This window comes from Parasteatoda tepidariorum, chromosome 3 (genome assembly GCF_982258835.1).
Source record: "Parasteatoda tepidariorum strain Cologne lab strain chromosome 3, Ptep-v5.0, whole genome shotgun sequence".
NCBI lineage: Eukaryota > Metazoa > Arthropoda > Arachnida > Araneae > Theridiidae > Parasteatoda > Parasteatoda tepidariorum.
This window is the reverse complement of record NC_141757.1, coordinates 12,281,713-12,302,606: the sequence shown is the minus strand read 5'-3', so window position 1 is coordinate 12,302,606 and position 20,894 is coordinate 12,281,713. Positions and strand designations below refer to the sequence as shown.

The window sequence follows — 20,894 nt, the reverse complement described above, 5'->3', positions numbered from 1 at the left end:
CCTCTTGCACACGAACTCAGTGCCTTCATTACAACCCCATAAATTATGTCTATCGTTACTGCAAGAAATACATTTATTTTTCTTATTACACGATTCATTCAATAAACCTGACGCCGTTGATATGCGATTCTTATTTTGTTTATTCGAATTTTCGCCGGCACTGCTACGCTTTGAGGAGGGGAAGGGGAAACATTCTGAAACACGTGTTATAGACGAACTCAAGGCCGTGGCTTTTTCTCGGCTAATTACTTCTGTTTCTAAAATATCTAGGATCTCTGATACTTTCCACTCATCATCATCGCTATATTTTTTAGTTATTTCTAACACTATGTCTGAGGGAAGTAATTTAATAAGTATAGGACAGAGTAAAGCCCCATAATTTTCCTGATTAATTCCCAAAGAATCTAAATTCCTTATTTCAGTTTGACAAGAATCAAAAAGTTTTCTTAATGAAAAAATATCTGTTAATTTTTCTACTGGGGTTAAACTCAACAATTTATTCAAATGAGAGTTAATTATCAACGTTTTCTTGCCAAAGCGTTGTTTTAAAGTTTCAATTGCTGATACATAATTATTATTTGTTAAACTGAATCCTTTAATCGCATCTGAAGCTGATCCCACTAAATATGTTTTCAAGTAATTTTCAACATTCGACAAATCAGTGTTTTTATCTATGGCAGATTCGAACTGATCGTAAAATCTTTGCCAGTCTGAAGGATCGCCAGAAAATTTCTCCATAGTTAAAAGAGGCAGTTTCACAAATGAAGTTTCATTTATTCTTATATTAGTATTTATCTTCGGTTCGGAAATGTTCGAATTTAACTCAGGAGACACTACCGAAGTCGAAAGTTTTTCTATTCTTCTTTTTAATCTGCTTCTACTTCGTATAATATTTGTCAAATATTCATCACACTTTATAATTTCTGCATCGATTTCATTTACATCCGTAATACCCATCTGAATTTCGAGATCAATTTCTTTCAATTGTTCTTGTTTTAACATTAATTCAGACACTAACTCATGCAATTCATCTATCATCTTGATATATGTTTTCGATTTTGGTCCATAACTTAGTTGTTAATGACCTTATCGTAGTATGGTTTTGTTTGGATTTCTCCATCTTAATATATAAACGAACTATTTATACACTTAAAGTCACTATTCTATGAAACTAAATTTCTAATCGAAAATAAGCAAGAAATCTCTTAATGGCGGTCCCTGTTCTGGCGCCATAAAGTGTTCAATCTAAAATGAATTCTTGCTTTCTATATGAATAGTGGAAAATGTTCCACTTACCTTTAGACCGCCAATTTGATTATTCATAAACCTTTATTGGTTTTAATTGCAAATGAATTTACATTGAATGGTAAATGATGATTATAAAGTGATGAAAATATTGAGTTAGGTATTAGCGCGTCTCTTATTACATTACTTCTACTTCTACGGTTTTCAAGTTTTTGAAAAATAAAAAGTTATTACTTCTGTTACGTTGTCTGTCTGCTTATTTATATGCATCTGTGGGTTTCTTTGTAATTACGAAGCTACTGTTGCACAATTATGGTTACGCTTTGATTCGAACCCTATTTTAAATAGAATTAGACTGAAAAACAAGACGAGACAGCGGTAAAAAATTATAAAATACTACTGGGCTGCGCCCCCTGCTCGCTAACGCTCGCCAACTCGGGGAGTTGTAATGAGGCTTTTTTTTTGTCGCCGTATAAGAGAAATATATATATATAGATAACGTGCCGAATATGTCTTCCCACAAGTAAACAGTTAATAAAAAATTTTCTTTGTTTGAAATACGAAAGTTTTTTTTTTTAATCATTTAACACAGTGAAGTATAGCTTTGTTTTGCATGGAAAAAACAAGTTCTGGTAAAATCATCGTACTTGGCGGTAGTGATATTTCCAGTAAAAAAAATCCATAATGTTGGTAATAGGATCAAAATATACGGTATTTAAGCATTCATTCAGTCATTTTTCCATTCGGATCGTAACAAAAAATTCTGGTTTTAAAAAATAAAGCTCTTATTGCTACACATTTAGTAAAAATACAAAACTGAAAATTAAGTTTAACCAAATAAATATTCTTCATGCTGCGATCTAATGAATCATGATAAAATCAAACAGCAAATCATAAACCGTATTTTTTAGTTAATTTTCCCAAAAGTTATTACACGAGAGCATCTGTAAAAATTACCGTGCTTTTTGACGATCCCATAGAGCCAAAAATATGAGAAATATTACCAAATTCTGATAGTTTTGACCATATTTTTTTCCTCAGTGTAATATCCAATCATAAGATATTTTTAAAACCAGAAGATTAACCTTTTAATGGGCCATTTATTTCTAGTAAAGGTAAATTAAAAAAATTTTGGAATTGAAATAGTTATAAGAATAGTAATTGATATAAGGAAGAAAAACTAATTTAGTTTATAAAAATGCCATTTTTTTGGTGGTAAGTATATTTAACACGACCTATTAGGAACTTATTGCCTTTTATTTTTCTTTATTTATAAAATAAAATTTATAAATGCTACAATCTTCAAAAGTAATAATGCATTTTATAACTTTTATACATTTTCTTAAACTAACAAATGGTTGTCAATGTTATTCAAAGGCACTTCAAGAAAGCTGAAGTTATTGACAAATGGAAACGTAAATTTAAAGTGGTAAAAAAGTTTCCCATAGACTTTAAAAATTGGTGGTAAGTATACTTACCACGGCTTTAGAAAGGGTTAAATATTATCAAAATATTTAGTTTCGTTTTTTTCTTTTATAAATTCTTTGATATCTGTAAAAGGACTTACTCCATGAAATAAAACACAATGAAATTAGACTCCATACATGAAAAAAAAAATTAAAACTGGAATTCGAGTTATTTATCAGGAATGGAGGAACAAAAGACAATAATAATGTAAACATTACATGTTTAGAAGACAATTTCGAAACAAAAGCAATTTATCATCATCTGATGTCTCTAACTTGATTTATGTTTGTATTTACCTACTACAACTACATTTCGGTTAATTAACCAATAAAAGGTAAGTTGAATGTCTTTTGCGATTCTGTTTTCTTTAATAAAACGAAATAGGACATTACAATAAAGCTGAGCCGATACGTCTCAAAATATCTATATTCTTTAATGATCGTGATAATCGTGACAGTATTTAAAAATATATTTTCGATGTATCGTAAACACTATAAATCCGTGATAATTCCGTTTATCAGGATGAGAGTTCTTATTACCACGCATTTAATATAGAAAACAAAACTGAAAATTAAATTTAACGGAATAAATATTTCTATGTTTCAAGGCATTGTGATGGGAGCTTTGTCACATTCAATAATAAAATAGATGAGTTCTGATTTGTTCAAAAATTTATAAATATTACTTTGAGAGAATTCTTATTCAAATTCTGAACATTAAATATAACACATTTTTTGTCAAAAAATTTTACTATAATGTATGAAATATTTAAAATAATAAAAATGAAACTAAAAATTCAAATGGGAATAACATCATCTTATTAAAACGTAGAAATTCTGATTCTTTCATTCTTTTGAAAAGCATTTAATATGTTACACTAGTTTACTTTTATTTCTATCAACAAAACATTCAAATATTTAAATGCTATTCCTCATTCGCTGAGAATGATGATTTCGCGCGCAAAAAGGAAGGACCTAACAAATGTAAACTTATTTCTCATGGGCTAAGAAGGATGATTTCGCACGCAAAGGGGAAAAGCTATCGCTATGACGTAAAATGGGTGGGGCGAGAGGACTTTTTATCATATTTTTTAACGACGACGACCTACTAATATCTTTCTCAGACAAAGTTAGATGTAGGTTGTGACGTAATCAAAGGCGAAATTTTTTTTTAGCGTTGCTGTGGAGGCTTTTCGAGTTAGATTCTGAAATGCAATTATAAAAATAATCCTCTAACGGTTTTTTTTTTCACCCTCAGATTTATATATAAATAGAGGGAAATTTAAATAGCATTTTATTTCTATGTGCTCTTGGCAGTTGCTCATGAAATTATTCTTTTTCTAATAAGTATTTCTTAAAAAAACATTAAATAAAATATCTAATTTAATTTATTCTTCATTTTGGTTAATTTTTAAGTAACAGATTTTGCTAATTTAATTTAATTTAATTTTATTTATTATTTTCGTTATGGAACACCCAAGTTCTCCTCAACCCTCAACATCGGCTGCTACTGACGTGGATTCTGGTATTGAGGTAAATTCTCGAACTAATTCCTCACATTCACCTAGACGTTTAGAAATTGAACTGCCGCTTTTTGTCCAGCCCTTCCTTCGTTCGGGTATGAACCAGAGGGCTTGTCGCTGGTTTTTTTTGTCATTTTTATTACCAAAGCTCGAAATTCTTATCGAATTCTTTACTCCTCGGAGTAAAAGAATTGCTTCTGGCTCATATAATCGTAATGATATTGATATCGGCTTCATTGTTGTAGAATTAACTGTACCGATGAAGAATCTCGAACTGAAAAAAAAACTTGAGGATGATTTAATTATTGTGAGCTCACCATGCATATGTGAGTATATTAAGAATTTCAATGCTTTGTATGCTTATGTATCTAATGCTAGTAGAGGAGTACCACTTAATCACTTTACTCCATATATGGTTGCCGAGAAACTAACCTTTAGCTTTAAAATGTTCACTGACTTTGCTCTTGCTCGTAATATTACTAACCCGATGACTTTAACTTATGAATATTCAGAAATATGTAATGAAACCACCACATTTCATGATGAGTTCACACAACATTTTGAAAATTCAAAATTATTTGTCGCGATGGCCGATCGTTTGAAGCATGCGGGGGCTGCGACGAAAGTTGTTCTTTCGTATGCTACAGAAATGATTTCACGGATCTCAAATGTTAATTATTTAATGAAAGAGATCAATGAAATAATTTCAAATTATTCTCAATTGGACATGGAGATTAGAGTTCAACATTATGCCTATGCAACATTATTAATTAAATTATATGGTCGAGTGAATTTGATGAAATTAGTCATAAACGCGTTAAATTGTTTTCAAAATGCTAAACCTAAAAATAGATGGCTTGCTTTGGTTGGGGATTTCGACGCGGGTAAATCAACATTAGCGGGAGGATTTAAAGATTTGTTTGGGGGTGTCACTATCAATATTAATTTAAAAGATGATACCCGCAGGATGTTTCAATTGGGAATGGCGATTCGCCACCGATTTGTAATTTTTGATGATGTCCGTGATATTGGCATTAAAAATTTAGATGATAATATGAGGGACTATTTGGACGGACATCACGAAATTATTTTGGAGCGAAAAAACCGGGATCCCGTCACACAATATTTTCCTCCGGGAATGATAACATCTAATTACTTATCTTTTCCGGAGGCACTGATGAGAAGAATTAGAATTATAAAATTAATCGCCCAACCGTCATTCTACAGAGCACATAAAGATTATTTTGAGGCCATCCGGTTCAATAAAACTACTCTTGTTGTCCGTAAGTATATATTAATTCCCTTGAATCAGTTACTTAAATATTTATTTGGTTAATAATAATTTTTTTTTTTAAAGTGATACATGAGCTGAACTTATTAACATTGGAAGGTGTGGATAAAGAGAAACTTGACACAGCTCTTTGGTATAACACTCGAGAATGGTTTAATGCTGAACATGAGAGTTGTACATATTGTAATGAAAACGATGTTGAAAATTTTGAAGGTAACAAAATATTTATTTATTTATATACTTAATATATATAGTTTTATTTCAGTTCCGAATTTAATATATAATTGCCGGTTTTCGCCATACTCTTGTTCTTGATTGTGTCTCATTTTTGTTTTAATATTTTCTGTTTAATATTATGAATTTATTTTAGTGCCGAACACCTCCACACAGCCCGGGCAGGTGTCCATCTGCCCCGGGGAGACTCAAAATAACATCTTAGAGACCGAGCACACCTTCTCCGAGACGAGTCCTGTGTCATCAAATGTTTCTAGTTAACCACCCTTAAAAAGATGTCTGCCATTAGAGTAGTGGCACATTTCTGCAAAAGCAGTTGCGTAATTAGTTCAATCAAATTAACTGTGAAAGAAGCTAATAAACAAATCAACTCCATTATACCAAATGATGCAAAATAGGCCAGCACAACAATCAGTGTGTTACGGCTAGTAAAATCTACATATATATTCCCACTATGGTTTTTGGATATTGTTTTAATATTACTGAGACTCAGATTTTAATATTACAGAATGCTCTCAGCAGAAGAAAATGTAATGTTTTTTTTTATTAAAGTCTTTAACATAGTTAATATTTTATTCTTTAGCATGCTTTTGTTTCACGAGTATCTTTATATGAGCATTTTCTTTTTAAAATTCTTTTGTTATGCTGGCATTCCTAAATTAAATTCTTGAAATAATTTAGTATTAAAATAATTTATCGTTTTATTTCATATTTTTTTTTAATTTATTTAATATTTAATTTTCAATCATTTTTTTTAAATATTTGTTCACATACTATTGCTAAAAAAACCTGGTTAAAGTCGTAAGATCTTGCTGCAATACAATAATTAGCTAAAAATTTAAATTTTCGTGATTTTCGCGATCTATATATTACACTGACTAATAAGATGGAAATAATTATAGTTACATGATGATTGTTAAAAAAATTTTTAAACTTTGGGTAATCTAATAATTGGGTAATTTTAGAAATGTTTACAAAAAATTGGTACTTGATTCTCTGAAGTTAAAAAATTCACAAACCATCATCAGCTTTGCAGTAATATAAAACAAATATACTGGCCAAGCAGTCACGGCGAAGGTTTGTCTTGATGTACTGAATGCCTTGATGATTCTCCGCAATATATTCAATGTTTTAATTTTAATAGCTTTTAAGTACCCGGGTTTCTCCTTCACACACTTCAAGTCAAAACAGAACGGTTTTTAGCGAAAATAAACTTTTAGATTTTATTACTTAGTTTTACTTTTTTTTTTCTTTCCACCAAGCCCCGAAGTTACTGTATATACTTAGTTTTACTGTATTTTGGCGAAAGTAGAGCGGCTGGCATAGTCTGGTGGGTAGGGCACTGAGTCCATGTGCAAGAGGTCGTGGATTCGATCCCCGCCAACTGAAGGCTCCCCGTGGAGTAAATGGTGACTGAATCAGAGTTATGTCGTAAAAAACTTCATTATGATTTGTAGTTTTAAAGTTTTTGCATTCGTCATTGTGTATTTTGCATTCAGATTTGTCAGGATCTGATGGAATTTCTGCCCACATAATTTTAAAATCTTTAACTCTCAGGCTCAGTTGTAGAGCTTAATCTTCTGCTGGACATACCTGTCAAAAATAATAATTAATTACATTCTATAAATACCTAAAAATACTCTCACTCACTGATTAAAAATAACATTACTAAATACCGAAAATGCCGGTACTATAGAGTGACGCAAAGGGTAAAATGAAAGTTGAAGTGAATATAAGAGAAGAAAACCTTTTTTTTTTTTTTTGTTTCGCAGTTGAAGGATATTGGCGACTGAGTTTTGTTTGGAATATTTCGTTTGTTGCTAGTGGTGATATAATAAAAGTAATTTTAATATTATACTATACTAGATGGTATTTTTTTAAATTCCGTTTTTTCATATTTTATTTATATTTAAATCGTGTAATTTAAAAAATAAAAACAAATGTTAATATTTTCTGAAAAATCAAATTCGTGAATTATTAAAAGAACTACAGTGTGTCTAATAATTTCGTCTAATTACTACAATATAATAATACAATATCTGATATAATAAATATTATATACTTATATAATATATCGTATGTATTAAATCCTCGATCTCATACACGAGGGTAAACAAGTGCAGATCGGGTTTAGTCGCGTAAAAACAATAAAGCTGTAAAGTATCTCCTGATAACTAAGATTTTGTATGGAATCTTACAGTGCGTCTAATAGTTTGACCAGGGACTGTCTAAATGCTATATTATTCATCATTTCAAAAAAAAAAAAAAAAAAAGAAAAATAGTGAAGAACCGATAATCAGGAGTTTACTGTATTTTTTCCAGCAATCAAACAAGTTGTGACATTATCAGTCTCGCCTTCTTCACTGTTGCTAAGTTAAATCTGATAGCTTTTTTTTCTTCTCACATTTTTTCTTTTTCTCCGCTGAAAATTTAAAAATATACTTCCTAAGAGTGGTCATTGAGAAGCAGCTATTATTTATGCACTGAATCTAAATTGTTCTTATTCCTAAGAGAAGCAGAATAATTTTTTTAAATAAATAACTTCTGAATTATAAACCATACATAACTTATAGGATTAATATACAGTCCCTGGACAAATTATTATTTTCTTTTCAAACGGCAGGCACTAAACTTTTTTCTTTGCCTAAGAAGATGCCGGAGTTGTTACTCATTTAACGTTACCCAGTGGGCACCTGTGAACCAAAGTCACGGAGGCGAGAAACATTACCCAAGCCACACACCTGTTTAAAGGGTGGACCATATTCACACAGCAGAGAACAACACAAAAAGGGAACCCGCAGCCATTGTCTTCGCAGTCAGGCGCGCTAACCGCTCGGCCACCTGGCCAGACGCACTATAGGAATTTGTGTAAAATTATTATTGCTTTTATGCAACTGAAATCGGTTTGCGTTAGAGTATCAATTGGTTAAAATAGACGATATTTAATATAAATTCGGTGATAGGATAAATCAGACGATATACTATAAAAATATAGAATATTTATAATATTTGTTATATAGAATATATATTTATTACTATATTGTAATAATTAGATCAAATTATTAGACGCGCTGTCGAATTTAATAATTACATATTTCACACGATTTTCTATATACTATAAAAATTATACTTATATGTAATGGGTTTTTAATTCAGGAGATTTTTTATATACTTCCTATTTGTATTTATTTTTAAGGTATTGCGTTACAATTTTAACCAATTGATACAGGAACGTAAGCAAGTGCAAACCGGTTTCATCAGAGTAAAAATATAATACAGCTGTCACTTGGTTAATATAAAACTGACCAAGAAACGCTATTGTAGATACAAGTTATTGTTTTTAAAGTTTTTAACATTTTTAAACTTTTTATGAGTGCTATAATTAGATAATAGATTAATACGAGAAACACTACGAAATCATGCTCAAAACTGAAAACCATATATCGATTCAATTAAAGAACTTGATGGAAGAACCAGGTAAGTGAAATTTTTAGGGGAATTGATGAATCAGGGAAAATTAAAGAGGTGGTTGTATCAATACGGGTATGTTTAATGTCATAGAACTGTTTTTGCCTTCTTCAAATCTTAACATAATTAATTACGTCAGTTTTCAGTATACTCGCATGATTTTTATTTCAAATTTGGCAGGGGTAAATAAATAAATATTTGTCCCTCTTTCTTATAAATTGGCAATAAAATAGTTCGGATGCAATTTTTTGTCAAAACACAATTATGTGCCGAGTTTCGTGCCTGGGCGAGGCTTTTGGGCGATAGACTGTGATTACAGACAGACAGACACACACACAGCCGTGTTTATTATTATGTATAGATAACAAACATCATCTTCTTCCGAGTTATTTAAATGTAAATCTTGATCTTCACGTGTTGTCCTTAATGTCCTGTAAAAGCCGTGTTTTTGGTGAAAAAATACTACCATAGTATTAAAAATACTACGTCTGCCAACCCTGAGATACTATGAATTGCTTGTTTTTCAGTGTTACCAACAAAGATCAAAAGAAGAAGAATAATTTAATTTTTATTTCAAAGTTTATGTAAAAAAATATTGATAAAAGGTGGACTTATTCACAATGGCTTCTGAAATTATTATACAATATATTCAGAAGCTATTAAAAAAATGGCTGTCTAACCTAGAAAAAAGTAACCAACGAATCAATCCTTTAATAACTAAGAAGATTATTATTTATTTCATCAAAATTTCTAAAAATCAGAAAATATCAAAAAATGGACTTAACCGCATTGGCTTCTGAGCGGCTCATATATGTTCAAATTATGTCCGAGTGTCTGTTGAAATTTTATTTTATAACCTTCGTTGAATAGCCGACCCAATTCTGGGCTTACGACTACTAATGTTCAACTCCACAGCCTTGTAATTTTAAACCAATCCCAGAAGACAAGGAAACTCCTGGATCAGTACCCCCAGTGGTTTGATTTGTTTTGGGAACATGGAGGACTTTGTCTCTGCTAGAGTTACTACATGGTTTGTCTTTGGTACCAGCGGGCCTTTGGTCTTTGGCCGGGATACCCTGGTTGATATCCTGTTGAAATTTTTGAAAATAAAAATTAAGAAAATGCACGAATGTTTGCGAAATTTACTGATATTAAAATTGCTGATAATAGTACAAATAAACATGCGTAATAGTGCTGCATATGCAATTGCTCTGTAAATCTAATTATTCGCATGTCTCACCTCCTTTTGCATTGAAGTTTGGTTTTCAATTTGAATAATTTCTTCATGGAGTTTCAAGTTTCCCAAACATGAGTGTATTTTGTCCAAATGTGCAAAGAAAAATTAAGAAGAGGCTAGAGAATGTGAAAATAATTCAAAGTTTGTTCACAATTCAATTTTACTGTACCATGCTTCAAAATACATTATTATTAATGCCTAATGATTTCGAAAGAGGTAGTAAATTCTCAGAAGAAATCCAGATTCGTCGATGTGAAAAGCGGATCTCTGTTTCTTCTTCATTATTACCAGATACCGCATTTGGAATCAGGAATATGCAACCAATTGTAAGAATAATAATAGGTACAGGATGAGACATGGTGCTCAGGGGATGGAGCACTTGCTTCACAATAAGTTCGAAGGGTTCGAATACTTACGATGGCTGGACCATACGAATTCCGCATCCGAATCGCTTCGAACACAGCGTTGACCTAAAATATCCTCAGTGGTAGATGAATAATGGGTTAGAATCTCTTTGCTAGCAAGCTAAACGCGGAAGGATTTCGTGGTTTTCCTTTCCATGTAACGCAAATGCGGGTCAGCTCATCCCTACATAGCCATCAGAAAGTCCCCCAAGAAAGCAAATTTCTCCCAATTCTTGGTCCAGGAGTACCCTTGTCTTCTGGAGAGGGTTTAAAATTACAAAGCTACGGAGGTGAACATTGGTAGCCGCAAACTGAAAATTCGGTCTGCTGTTCAATGATGGTTAGATGAAGAAAACCTTTCAATGAGGTGAACTGAGTTCAAATACCAGCGATACGAATTCCGCACTCGGTTCGCACCGACCACAATGCTGACGTAAAATATCCTCAATTGTAGACGGATCATGATTTAGAGTCCCCTTGTTGTAAGGACGGAGGTTTTTGGGGTTTTCCTCTTCATGCAACGTAAATAAGGGTTTATTCCATCAAAAAAGTTCTCTACGAAAGCAAAATTTCTCTCAATACTTGATTCAAGAGTTCTCTTGTGTTCTGGATTGGATTCAGAATTACAAAGCTATGGAGTTGAAAATTGGTAGTCGTAAACTCAAAATTGGGCCAACTGTTCAACTATGGTTATAGAATAAAATAGGCACAGAATCTATTCCATGGTGTGCGAAGCAATATTTATTTATTGAATTTATAGATACAGTTTAAGAAATACTCAATGCTTTTCTTTATTGTTTATCAACATGAAAGTTTATAAAAAAATTACACAATGAATTTTTGAGGCAATTTTTAAGAACCATCGTAAAAAATTTTCAGATAGTGTGGATATTAAAAGCAATTTAGGGAAAATTCATCATGCTTGATCGAGGATTTTGTGTTAGGGTTTTCGACATCTAATTCGACGGTTTATTAAAATTTTCTTGTTACAGTCGTGAATTTATTATTTTCTTAATAACTCTCGTAATAAACAAGTTTTTTTAATATGCATGTGTCTTATCATTATAATAAGAAAATTGGTGATACATGATTTCAGGTCCCGCAGTGGCCTGATCGTTAAGACACGGTTCCCAGCAGATCACCGAAGTCAAGCATCACTGGCTACGGTCAGTGTGCGGGTGGGTGACCACTTGGATCAGCCTGCGTAGGGACCGAGGGTGTGTGGTATGGGTCCTCGTTAAACTGTTCTACCGTAAAGTGCTCGACTTCGCGTGCAGGTCGTCGGGCTACCGAAACTAGGGTGCCACCCCCTCTGCAGAGGATCAAAATTGCGATGGCTTGTCTTCGGATCATCCTCAGGGATGTTTCCCAGACCGTCGCCAATAGCCCATTGTGCAGCTCTAGTGCGACGTAAATGAACAACAACAACAACATAATTTCAGTAGGTTACATTATTAAACTTCTGATTGTATTCTGAGTTCAAGTAATATCGTTCTTACCTTTACCCTTATTCATTGTTGTAGAATTAACTGTACCGATGAAGAATCTCGAACTGAAAAAAAAACTTGAGGATGATTTAATTATTGTGAGCTCACCATGCATATGTGAGTATATTAAGAATTTCAATGCTTTGTATGCTTATGTATCTAATGCTAGTAGAGGAGTACCACTTAATCACTTTACTCCATATATGGTTGCCGAGAAACTAACCTTTAGCTTTAAAATGTTCACTGACTTTGCTCTTGCTCGTAATATTACTAACCCGATGACTTTAACTTATGAATATTCAGAAATATGTAATGAAACCACCACATTTCATGATGAGTTCACACAACATTTTGAAAATTCAAAATTATTTGTCGCGATGGCCGATCGTTTGAAGCATGCGGGGGCTGCGACGAAAGTTGTTCTTTCGTATGCTACAGAAATGATTTCACGGATCTCAAATGTTAATTATTTAATGAAAGAGATCAATGAAATAATTTCAAATTATTCTCAATTGGACATGGAGATTAGAGTTCAACATTATGCCTATGCAACATTATTAATTAAATTATATGGTCGAGTGAATTTGATGAAATTAGTCATAAACGCGTTAAATTGTTTTCAAAATGCTAAACCTAAAAATAGATGGCTTGCTTTGGTTGGGGATTTCGACGCGGGTAAATCAACATTAGCGGGAGGATTTAAAGATTTGTTTGGGGGTGTCACTATCAATATTAATTTAAAAGATGATACCCGCAGGATGTTTCAATTGGGAATGGCGATTGGCCACCGATTTGTAATTTTTGATGATGTCCGTGATATTGGCATTAAAAATTTAGATGATAATATGAGGGACTATTTGGACGGACATCACGAAATTATTTTGGAGCGAAAAAACCGGGATCCCGTCACACAATATTTTCCTCCGGGAATGATAACATCTAATTACTTATCTTTTCCGGAGGCACTGATGAGAAGAATTAGAATTATAAAATTAATCGCCCAACCGTCATTCTACAGAGCACATAAAGATTATTTTGAGGCCATCCGGTTCAATAAAACTACTCTTGTTGTCCGTAAGTATATATTAATTCCCTTGAATCAGTTACTTAAATATTTATTTGGTTAATAATAATTTTTTTTTTTTAAAGTGATACATGAGCTGAACTTATTAACATTGGAAGGTGTGGATAAAGAGAAACTTGACACAGCTCTTTGGTATAACACTCGAGAATGGTTTAATGCTGAACATGAGAGTTGTACATATTGTAATGAAAACGATGTTGAAAATTTTGAAGGTAACAAAATATTTATTTATTTATATACTTAATATATATAGTTTTATTTCAGTTCCGAATTTAATATATAATTGCCGGTTTTCGCCATACTCTTGTTCTTGATTGTGTCTCATTTTTGTTTTAATATTTTCTGTTTAATATTATGAATTTATTTTAGTGCCGAACACCTCCACACAGCCCGGGCAGGTGTCCATCTGCCCCGGGGAGACTCAAAATAACATCTTAGAGACCGAGCACACCTTCTCCGAGACGAGTCCTGTGTCATCAAATGTTTCTAGTTAACCACCCTTAAAAAGATGTCTGCCATTAGAGTAGTGGCACATTTCTGCAAAAGCAGTTGCGTAATTAGTTCAATCAAATTAACTGTGAAAGAAGCTAATAAACAAATCAACTCCATTATACCAAATGATGCAAAATAGGCCAGCACAACAATCAGTGTGTTACGGCTAGTAAAATCTACATATATATTCCCACTATGGTTTTTGGATATTGTTTTAATATTACTGAGACTCAGATTTTAATATTACAGAATGCTCTCAGCAGAAGAAAATGTAATGTTTTTTTTTATTAAAGTCTTTAACATAGTTAATATTTTATTCTTTAGCATGCTTTTGTTTCACGAGTATCTTTATATGAGCATTTTCTTTTTAAAATTCTTTTGTTATGCTGGCATTCCTAAATTAAATTCTTGAAATAATTTAGTATTAAAATAATTTATCGTTTTATTTCATATTTTTTTTTAATTTATTTAATATTTAATTTTCAATCATTTTTTTTAAATATTTGTTCACATACTATTGCTAAAAAAACCTGGTTAAAGTCGTAAGATCTTGCTGCAATACAATAATTAGCTAAAAATTTAAATTTTCGTGATTTTCGCGATCTATATATTACACTGACTAATAAGATGGAAATAATTATAGTTACATGATGATTGTTAAAAAAATTTTTAAACTTTGGGTAATCTAATAATTGGGTAATTTTAGAAATGTTTACAAAAAATTGGTACTTGATTCTCTGAAGTTAAAAAATTCACAAACCATCATCAGCTTTGCAGTAATATAAAACAAATATACTGGCCAAGCAGTCACGGCGAAGGTTTGTCTTGATGTACTGAATGCCTTGATGATTCTCCGCAATATATTCAATGTTTTAATTTTAATAGCTTTTAAGTACCCGGGTTTCTCCTTCACACACTTCAAGTCAAAACAGAACGGTTTTTAGCGAAAATAAACTTTTAGATTTTATTACTTAGTTTTACTTTTTTTTTTCTTTCCACCAAGCCCCGAAGTTACTGTATATACTTAGTTTTACTGTATTTTGGCGAAAGTAGAGCGGCTGGCATAGTCTGGTGGGTAGGGCACTGAGTCCATGTGCAAGAGGTCGTGGATTCGATCCCCGCCAACTGAAGGCTCCCCGTGGAGTAAATGGTGACTGAATCAGAGTTATGTCGTAAAAAACTTCATTATGATTTGTAGTTTTAAAGTTTTTGCATTCGTCATTGTGTATTTTGCATTCAGATTTGTCAGGATCTGATGGAATTTCTGCCCACATAATTTTAAAATCTTTAACTCTCAGGCTCAGTTGTAGAGCTTAATCTTCTGCTGGACATACCTGTCAAAAATAATAATTAATTACATTCTATAAATACCTAAAAATACTCTCACTCACTGATTAAAAATAACATTACTAAATACCGAAAATGCCGGTACTATAGAGTGACGCAAAGGGTAAAATGAAAGTTGAAGTGAATATAAGAGAAGAAAACCTTTTTTTTTTTTTTTGTTTCGCAGTTGAAGGATATTGGCGACTGAGTTTTGTTTGGAATATTTCGTTTGTTGCTAGTGGTGATATAATAAAAGTAATTTTAATATTATACTATACTAGATGGTATTTTTTTAAATTCCGTTTTTTCATATTTTATTTATATTTAAATCGTGTAATTTAAAAAATAAAAACAAATGTTAATATTTTCTGAAAAATCAAATTCGTGAATTATTAAAAGAACTACAGTGTGTCTAATAATTTCGTCTAATTACTACAATATAATAATACAATATCTGATATAATAAATATTATATACTTATATAATATATCGTATGTATTAAATCCTCGATCTCATACACGAGGGTAAACAAGTGCAGATCGGGTTTAGTCGCGTAAAAACAATAAAGCTGTAAAGTATCTCCTGATAACTAAGATTTTGTATGGAATCTTACAGTGCGTCTAATAGTTTGACCAGGGACTGTCTAAATGCTATATTATTCATCATTTCAAAAAAAAAAAAAAAAAAAGAAAAATAGTGAAGAACCGATAATCAGGAGTTTACTGTATTTTTTCCAGCAATCAAACAAGTTGTGACATTATCAGTCTCGCCTTCTTCACTGTTGCTAAGTTAAATCTGATAGCTTTTTTTTCTTCTCACATTTTTTCTTTTTCTCCGCTGAAAATTTAAAAATATACTTCCTAAGAGTGGTCATTGAGAAGCAGCTATTATTTATGCACTGAATCTAAATTGTTCTTATTCCTAAGAGAAGCAGAATAATTTTTTTAAATAAATAACTTCTGAATTATAAACCATACATAACTTATAGGATTAATATACAGTCCCTGGACAAATTATTATTTTCTTTTCAAACGGCAGGCACTAAACTTTTTTCTTTGCCTAAGAAGATGCCGGAGTTGTTACTCATTTAACGTTACCCAGTGGGCACCTGTGAACCAAAGTCACGGAGGCGAGAAACATTACCCAAGCCACACACCTGTTTAAAGGGTGGACCATATTCACACAGCAGAGAACAACACAAAAAGGGAACCCGCAGCCATTGTCTTCGCAGTCAGGCGCGCTAACCGCTCGGCCACCTGGCCAGACGCACTATAGGAATTTGTGTAAAATTATTATTGCTTTTATGCAACTGAAATCGGTTTGCGTTAGAGTATCAATTGGTTAAAATAGACGATATTTAATATAAATTCGGTGATAGGATAAATCAGACGATATACTATAAAAATATAGAATATTTATAATATTTGTTATATAGAATATATATTTATTACTATATTGTAATAATTAGATCAAATTATTAGACGCGCTGTCGAATTTAATAATTACATATTTCACACGATTTTCTATATACTATAAAAATTATACTTATATGTAATGGGTTTTTAATTCAGGAGATTTTTTATATACTTCCTATTTGTATTTATTTTTAAGGTATTGCGTTACAATTTTAACCAATTGATACAGGAACGTAAGCAAGTGCAAACCGGTTTCATCAGAGTAAAAATATAATACAGCTGTCACTTGGTTAATATAAAACTGACCAAGAAACGCTATTGTAGATACAAGTTATTGTTTTTAAAGTTTTTAACATTTTTAAACTTTTTATGAGTGCTATAATTAGATAATAGATTAATACGAGAAACACTACGAAATCATGCTCAAAACTGAAAACCATATATCGATTCAATTAAAGAACTTGATGGAAGAACCAGGTAAGTGAAATTTTTAGGGGAATTGATGAATCAGGGAAAATTAAAGAGGTGGTTGTATCAATACGGGTATGTTTAATGTCATAGAACTGTTTTTGCCTTCTTCAAATCTTAACATAATTAATTACGTCAGTTTTCAGTATACTCGCATGATTTTTATTTCAAATTTGGCAGGGGTAAATAAATAAATATTTGTCCCTCTTTCTTATAAATTGGCAATAAAATAGTTCGGATGCAATTTTTTGTCAAAACACAATTATGTGCCGAGTTTCGTGCCTGGGCGAGGCTTTTGGGCGATAGACTGTGATTACAGACAGACAGACACACACACAGCCGTGTTTATTATTATGTATAGATAACAAACATCATCTTCTTCCGAGTTATTTAAATGTAAATCTTGATCTTCACGTGTTGTCCTTAATGTCCTGTAAAAGCCGTGTTTTTGGTGAAAAAATACTACCATAGTATTAAAAATACTACGTCTGCCAACCCTGAGATACTATGAATTGCTTGTTTTTCAGTGTTACCAACAAAGATCAAAAGAAGAAGAATAATTTAATTTTTATTTCAAAGTTTATGTAAAAAAATATTGATAAAAGGTGGACTTATTCACAATGGCTTCTGAAATTATTATACAATATATTCAGAAGCTATTAAAAAAAGGGCTGTCTAACCTAGAAAAAAGTAACCAACGAATCAATCCTTTAATAACTAAGAAGATTATTATTTATTTCATCAAAATTTCTAAAAATCAGAAAATATCAAAAAATGGACTTAACCGCATTGGCTTCTGAGCGGCTCATATATGTTCAAATTATGTCCGAGTGTCTGTTGAAATTTTATTTTATAACCTTCGTTGAATAGCAGACCCAATTCTGGGCTTACGACTACTAATGTTCAACTCCACAGCCTTGTAATTTTAAACCAATCCAGAAGACAAGGAAACTCCTGGATCAGTACCCCCAGTGGTTTGATTTGTTTTGGGAACATGGAGGACTTTGTCTCTGCTAGAGTTACTACATGGTTTGTCTTTGGTACCAGCGGGCCTTTGGTCTTTGGCCGGGATACCCTGGTTGATATCCTGTTGAAATTTTTGAAAATAAAAATTAAGAAAATGCACGAATGTTTGCGAAATTTACTGATATTAAAATTGCTGATAATAGTACAAATAAACATGCGTAATAGTGCTGCATATGCAATTGCTCTGTAAATCTAATTATTCGCATGTCTCACCTCCTTTTGCATTGAAGTTTGGTTTTCAATTTGCATAATTTCTTCATGGAGTTTCAATTTTCCCAAACATGAGTGTATTTTGTCCAAATGTGCAAAGAAAAATGAAGAAGAGGCTAGAGAATGTGAAAATAATTCAAAGTTTGTTCACAATTCAATTTTACTGTACCATGCTTCAAAATACATTATTATTAATGCCTAATGATTTCGAAAGAGGTAGTAAATTCTCAGAAGAAATCCAGATTCGTCGATGTGAAAAGCGGATCTCTGTTTCTTCTTCATTATTACCAGATACCGCATTTGGAATCAGGAATATGCAACCAATTGTAAGAATAATAATAGGTACAGGATGAGACATGGTGCTCAGGGGATGGAGCACTTGCTTCACAATAAGTTCGAAGGGTTCGAATACTTACGATGGCTGGACCATACGAATTCCGCATCCGAATCGCTTCGAACACAGCGTTGACCTAAAATATCCTCAGTGGTAGATGAATAATGGGTTAGAATCTCTTTGCTAGCAAGCTAAACGCGGAAGGATTTCGTGGTTTTCCTTTCCATGTAACGCAAATGCGGGTCAGCTCATCCCTACATAGCCATCAGAAAGTCCCCCAAGAAAGCAAATTTCTCCCAATTCTTGGTCCAGGAGTACCCTTGTCTTCTGGAGAGGGTTTAAAATTACAAAGCTACGGAGGTGAACATTGGTAGCCGCAAACTGAAAATTCGGTCTGCTGTTCAATGATGGTTAGATGAAGAAAACCTTTCAATGAGGTGAACTGAGTTCAAATACCAGCGATACGAATTCCGCACTCGGTTCGCACAGACCACAATGCTGACGTAAAATATCCTCAATTGTAGACGGATCATGATTTAGAGTCCCCTTGTTGTAAGGACGGAGGTTTTTGGGGTTTTCCTCTTCATGCAACGTAAATAAGGGTTTATTCCATCAAAAAAGTTCTCTACGAAAGCAAAATTTCTCTCAATACTTGATTCAAGAGTTCTCTTGTGTTCTGGATTGGATTCAGAATTACAAAGCTATGGAGTTGAAAATTGGTAGTCGTAAACTCAAAATTGGGCCAACTGTTCAACTATTTTTATAGAATAAAATAGGCACAGAATCTATTCCATGGTGTGCGAAGCAATATTTATTTATTGAATTTATAGATACAGTTTAAGAAATACTCAATGCTTTTCTTTATTGTTTATCAACATGAAAGTTTATAAAAAAATTACACAATGAATTTTTGAGGCAATTTTTAAGAACCATCGTAAAAAATTTTCAGATAGTGTGGATATTAAAAGCAATTTAGGGAAAATTCATCATGCTTGATCGAGGATTTTGTGTTAGGGTTTTCGACATCTAATTCGACGGTTTATTAAAATTTTCTTGTTACAGTCGTGAATTTATTATTTTCTTAATAATTCTCGTAATAAACAAGTTTTTTTAATATGCATGTGTCTTATCATTATAATAAGAAAATTGGTGATACATGATTTCAGGTCCCGCATTGGCCTGATCGTTAAGACACGGTTCCCAGCAGATCACCGAAGTCAAGCATCACTGGCTACGGTCAGTGTGCGGGTGGGTGACCACTTGGATCAGCCTGCGTAGGGACCGAGGGTGTGTGGTATGGGACCTCGTTAAACTGTTCTACCGTAAAGTGCTCGACTTCGCGTGCAGGTCGTCGGGCTACCGAAACTAGGGTGCCACCCCCTCTGCAGAGGATCAAAATTGCGATGGCTTGTCTTTGGATCATCCTCAGGGATGTTTCCCAGACCGTCGCCAATAGCCCATTGTGCAGCTCTAGTGCGACGTAAATGAACAACAACAACAATAACATAATTTCAGTAGGTTACATTATTAAACTTCTGATTGTATTCTGAGTTCAAGTAATATCGTTCTTACCTTTACCCTTATTGAAATAAGGGAAAATTTGCTTTCCATTTTAATTGAATAAATAAGAATATGGTCACTTTACTAGTTTTTTTCCCATTTATTTAAATTTAAATCGTATCGTTTCTTTATCAGATAAACATTTTTTCCAGTTTCTTTAGAGCAATGAAATTAGCGTTTTCATTATCCTTTTGTTGACCCAAAAGTAGAAGAAAACTTCGCATAAAGTTCAGAAATACTTGGTGAAAAAAATAATTGATTCTCTTCATCTTTTTTATGTCTCAGTTGCTAACTGCAAAAAATACTAGTTTTACGGGCTAAAATACTTATTTTACGGGCAAAAAAAAGCTTTGTTGAACTGCAAGAATTATAATTCATTTGTAGAAATTTTGCATTGGAAAAATAAAATTAAAATCTATCAACATTATAAAAAACGCTTAAACGTGCTTTGCAGTAAAATCGAGAATAATGCAAATAAAATCGATGAAACTTTTTCACGTGTTGGCATAAGCATGAAGCTCTACTCTACTCTAATTCACTCATTCTTTCAATCAAATAATGTTTCAACGGCAAGATATCTTTAATTTCAGAAAGTAAGGAAGTAGAATTTTTTGTGCATCGTGT

General features: G+C 32.4%; 2 protein-coding genes across 2 annotated transcripts; both read left to right on the top strand.

Moving 5' to 3' along the window:
• Window positions 1-5,277: 5,277 nt before the first annotated feature.
• Window positions 5,278-6,288, top strand: LOC147812767 (uncharacterized). Its single transcript, XM_087158462.1, has 3 exons — window positions 5,278-5,517; window positions 5,592-5,738; window positions 5,896-6,288. Exons 1-3 carry the CDS (start codon window positions 5,289-5,291, stop codon window positions 6,018-6,020), a joined length of 501 nt encoding a protein of 166 aa, XP_087014588.1. The 5' UTR covers window positions 5,278-5,288; the 3' UTR covers window positions 6,021-6,288.
• A 6,169-nt stretch (window positions 6,289-12,457) lies between these two features.
• Window positions 12,458-14,205, top strand: LOC147812766 (uncharacterized). The gene is made up of 3 exons (XM_087158461.1): window positions 12,458-13,429; window positions 13,505-13,651; window positions 13,809-14,205. The coding sequence occupies exons 1-3, from the start codon at window positions 12,559-12,561 to the stop codon at window positions 13,931-13,933; spliced, it is 1,143 nt and encodes a 380-aa protein (XP_087014587.1). The 5' UTR covers window positions 12,458-12,558; the 3' UTR covers window positions 13,934-14,205.
• Window positions 14,206-20,894: the final 6,689 nt, after the last annotated feature.

What these genes read in the sequence shown, in the direction of transcription:
- LOC147812767 (XM_087158462.1), top strand. Translation starts at nt 5,289, where the DNA reads ATGAGGGACTATTTGGACGGACATCACGAAATTATTTTGGAGCGAAAA. An exon ending in TAAAACTACTCTTGTTGTCC is followed by an intron (nt 5,518 to 5,591) that starts GTAAGTATATAT and finishes TTTTTTTTAAAG; the next exon opens with TGATACATGAGCTGAACTTA. An exon ending in CGATGTTGAAAATTTTGAAG is followed by an intron (nt 5,739 to 5,895) that starts GTAACAAAATAT and finishes AATTTATTTTAG; the next exon opens with TGCCGAACACCTCCACACAG.
- LOC147812766 (XM_087158461.1), top strand. Translation starts at nt 12,559, where the DNA reads ATGGTTGCCGAGAAACTAACCTTTAGCTTTAAAATGTTCACTGACTTT. An exon ending in TAAAACTACTCTTGTTGTCC is followed by an intron (nt 13,430 to 13,504) that starts GTAAGTATATAT and finishes TTTTTTTTAAAG; the next exon opens with TGATACATGAGCTGAACTTA. An exon ending in CGATGTTGAAAATTTTGAAG is followed by an intron (nt 13,652 to 13,808) that starts GTAACAAAATAT and finishes AATTTATTTTAG; the next exon opens with TGCCGAACACCTCCACACAG.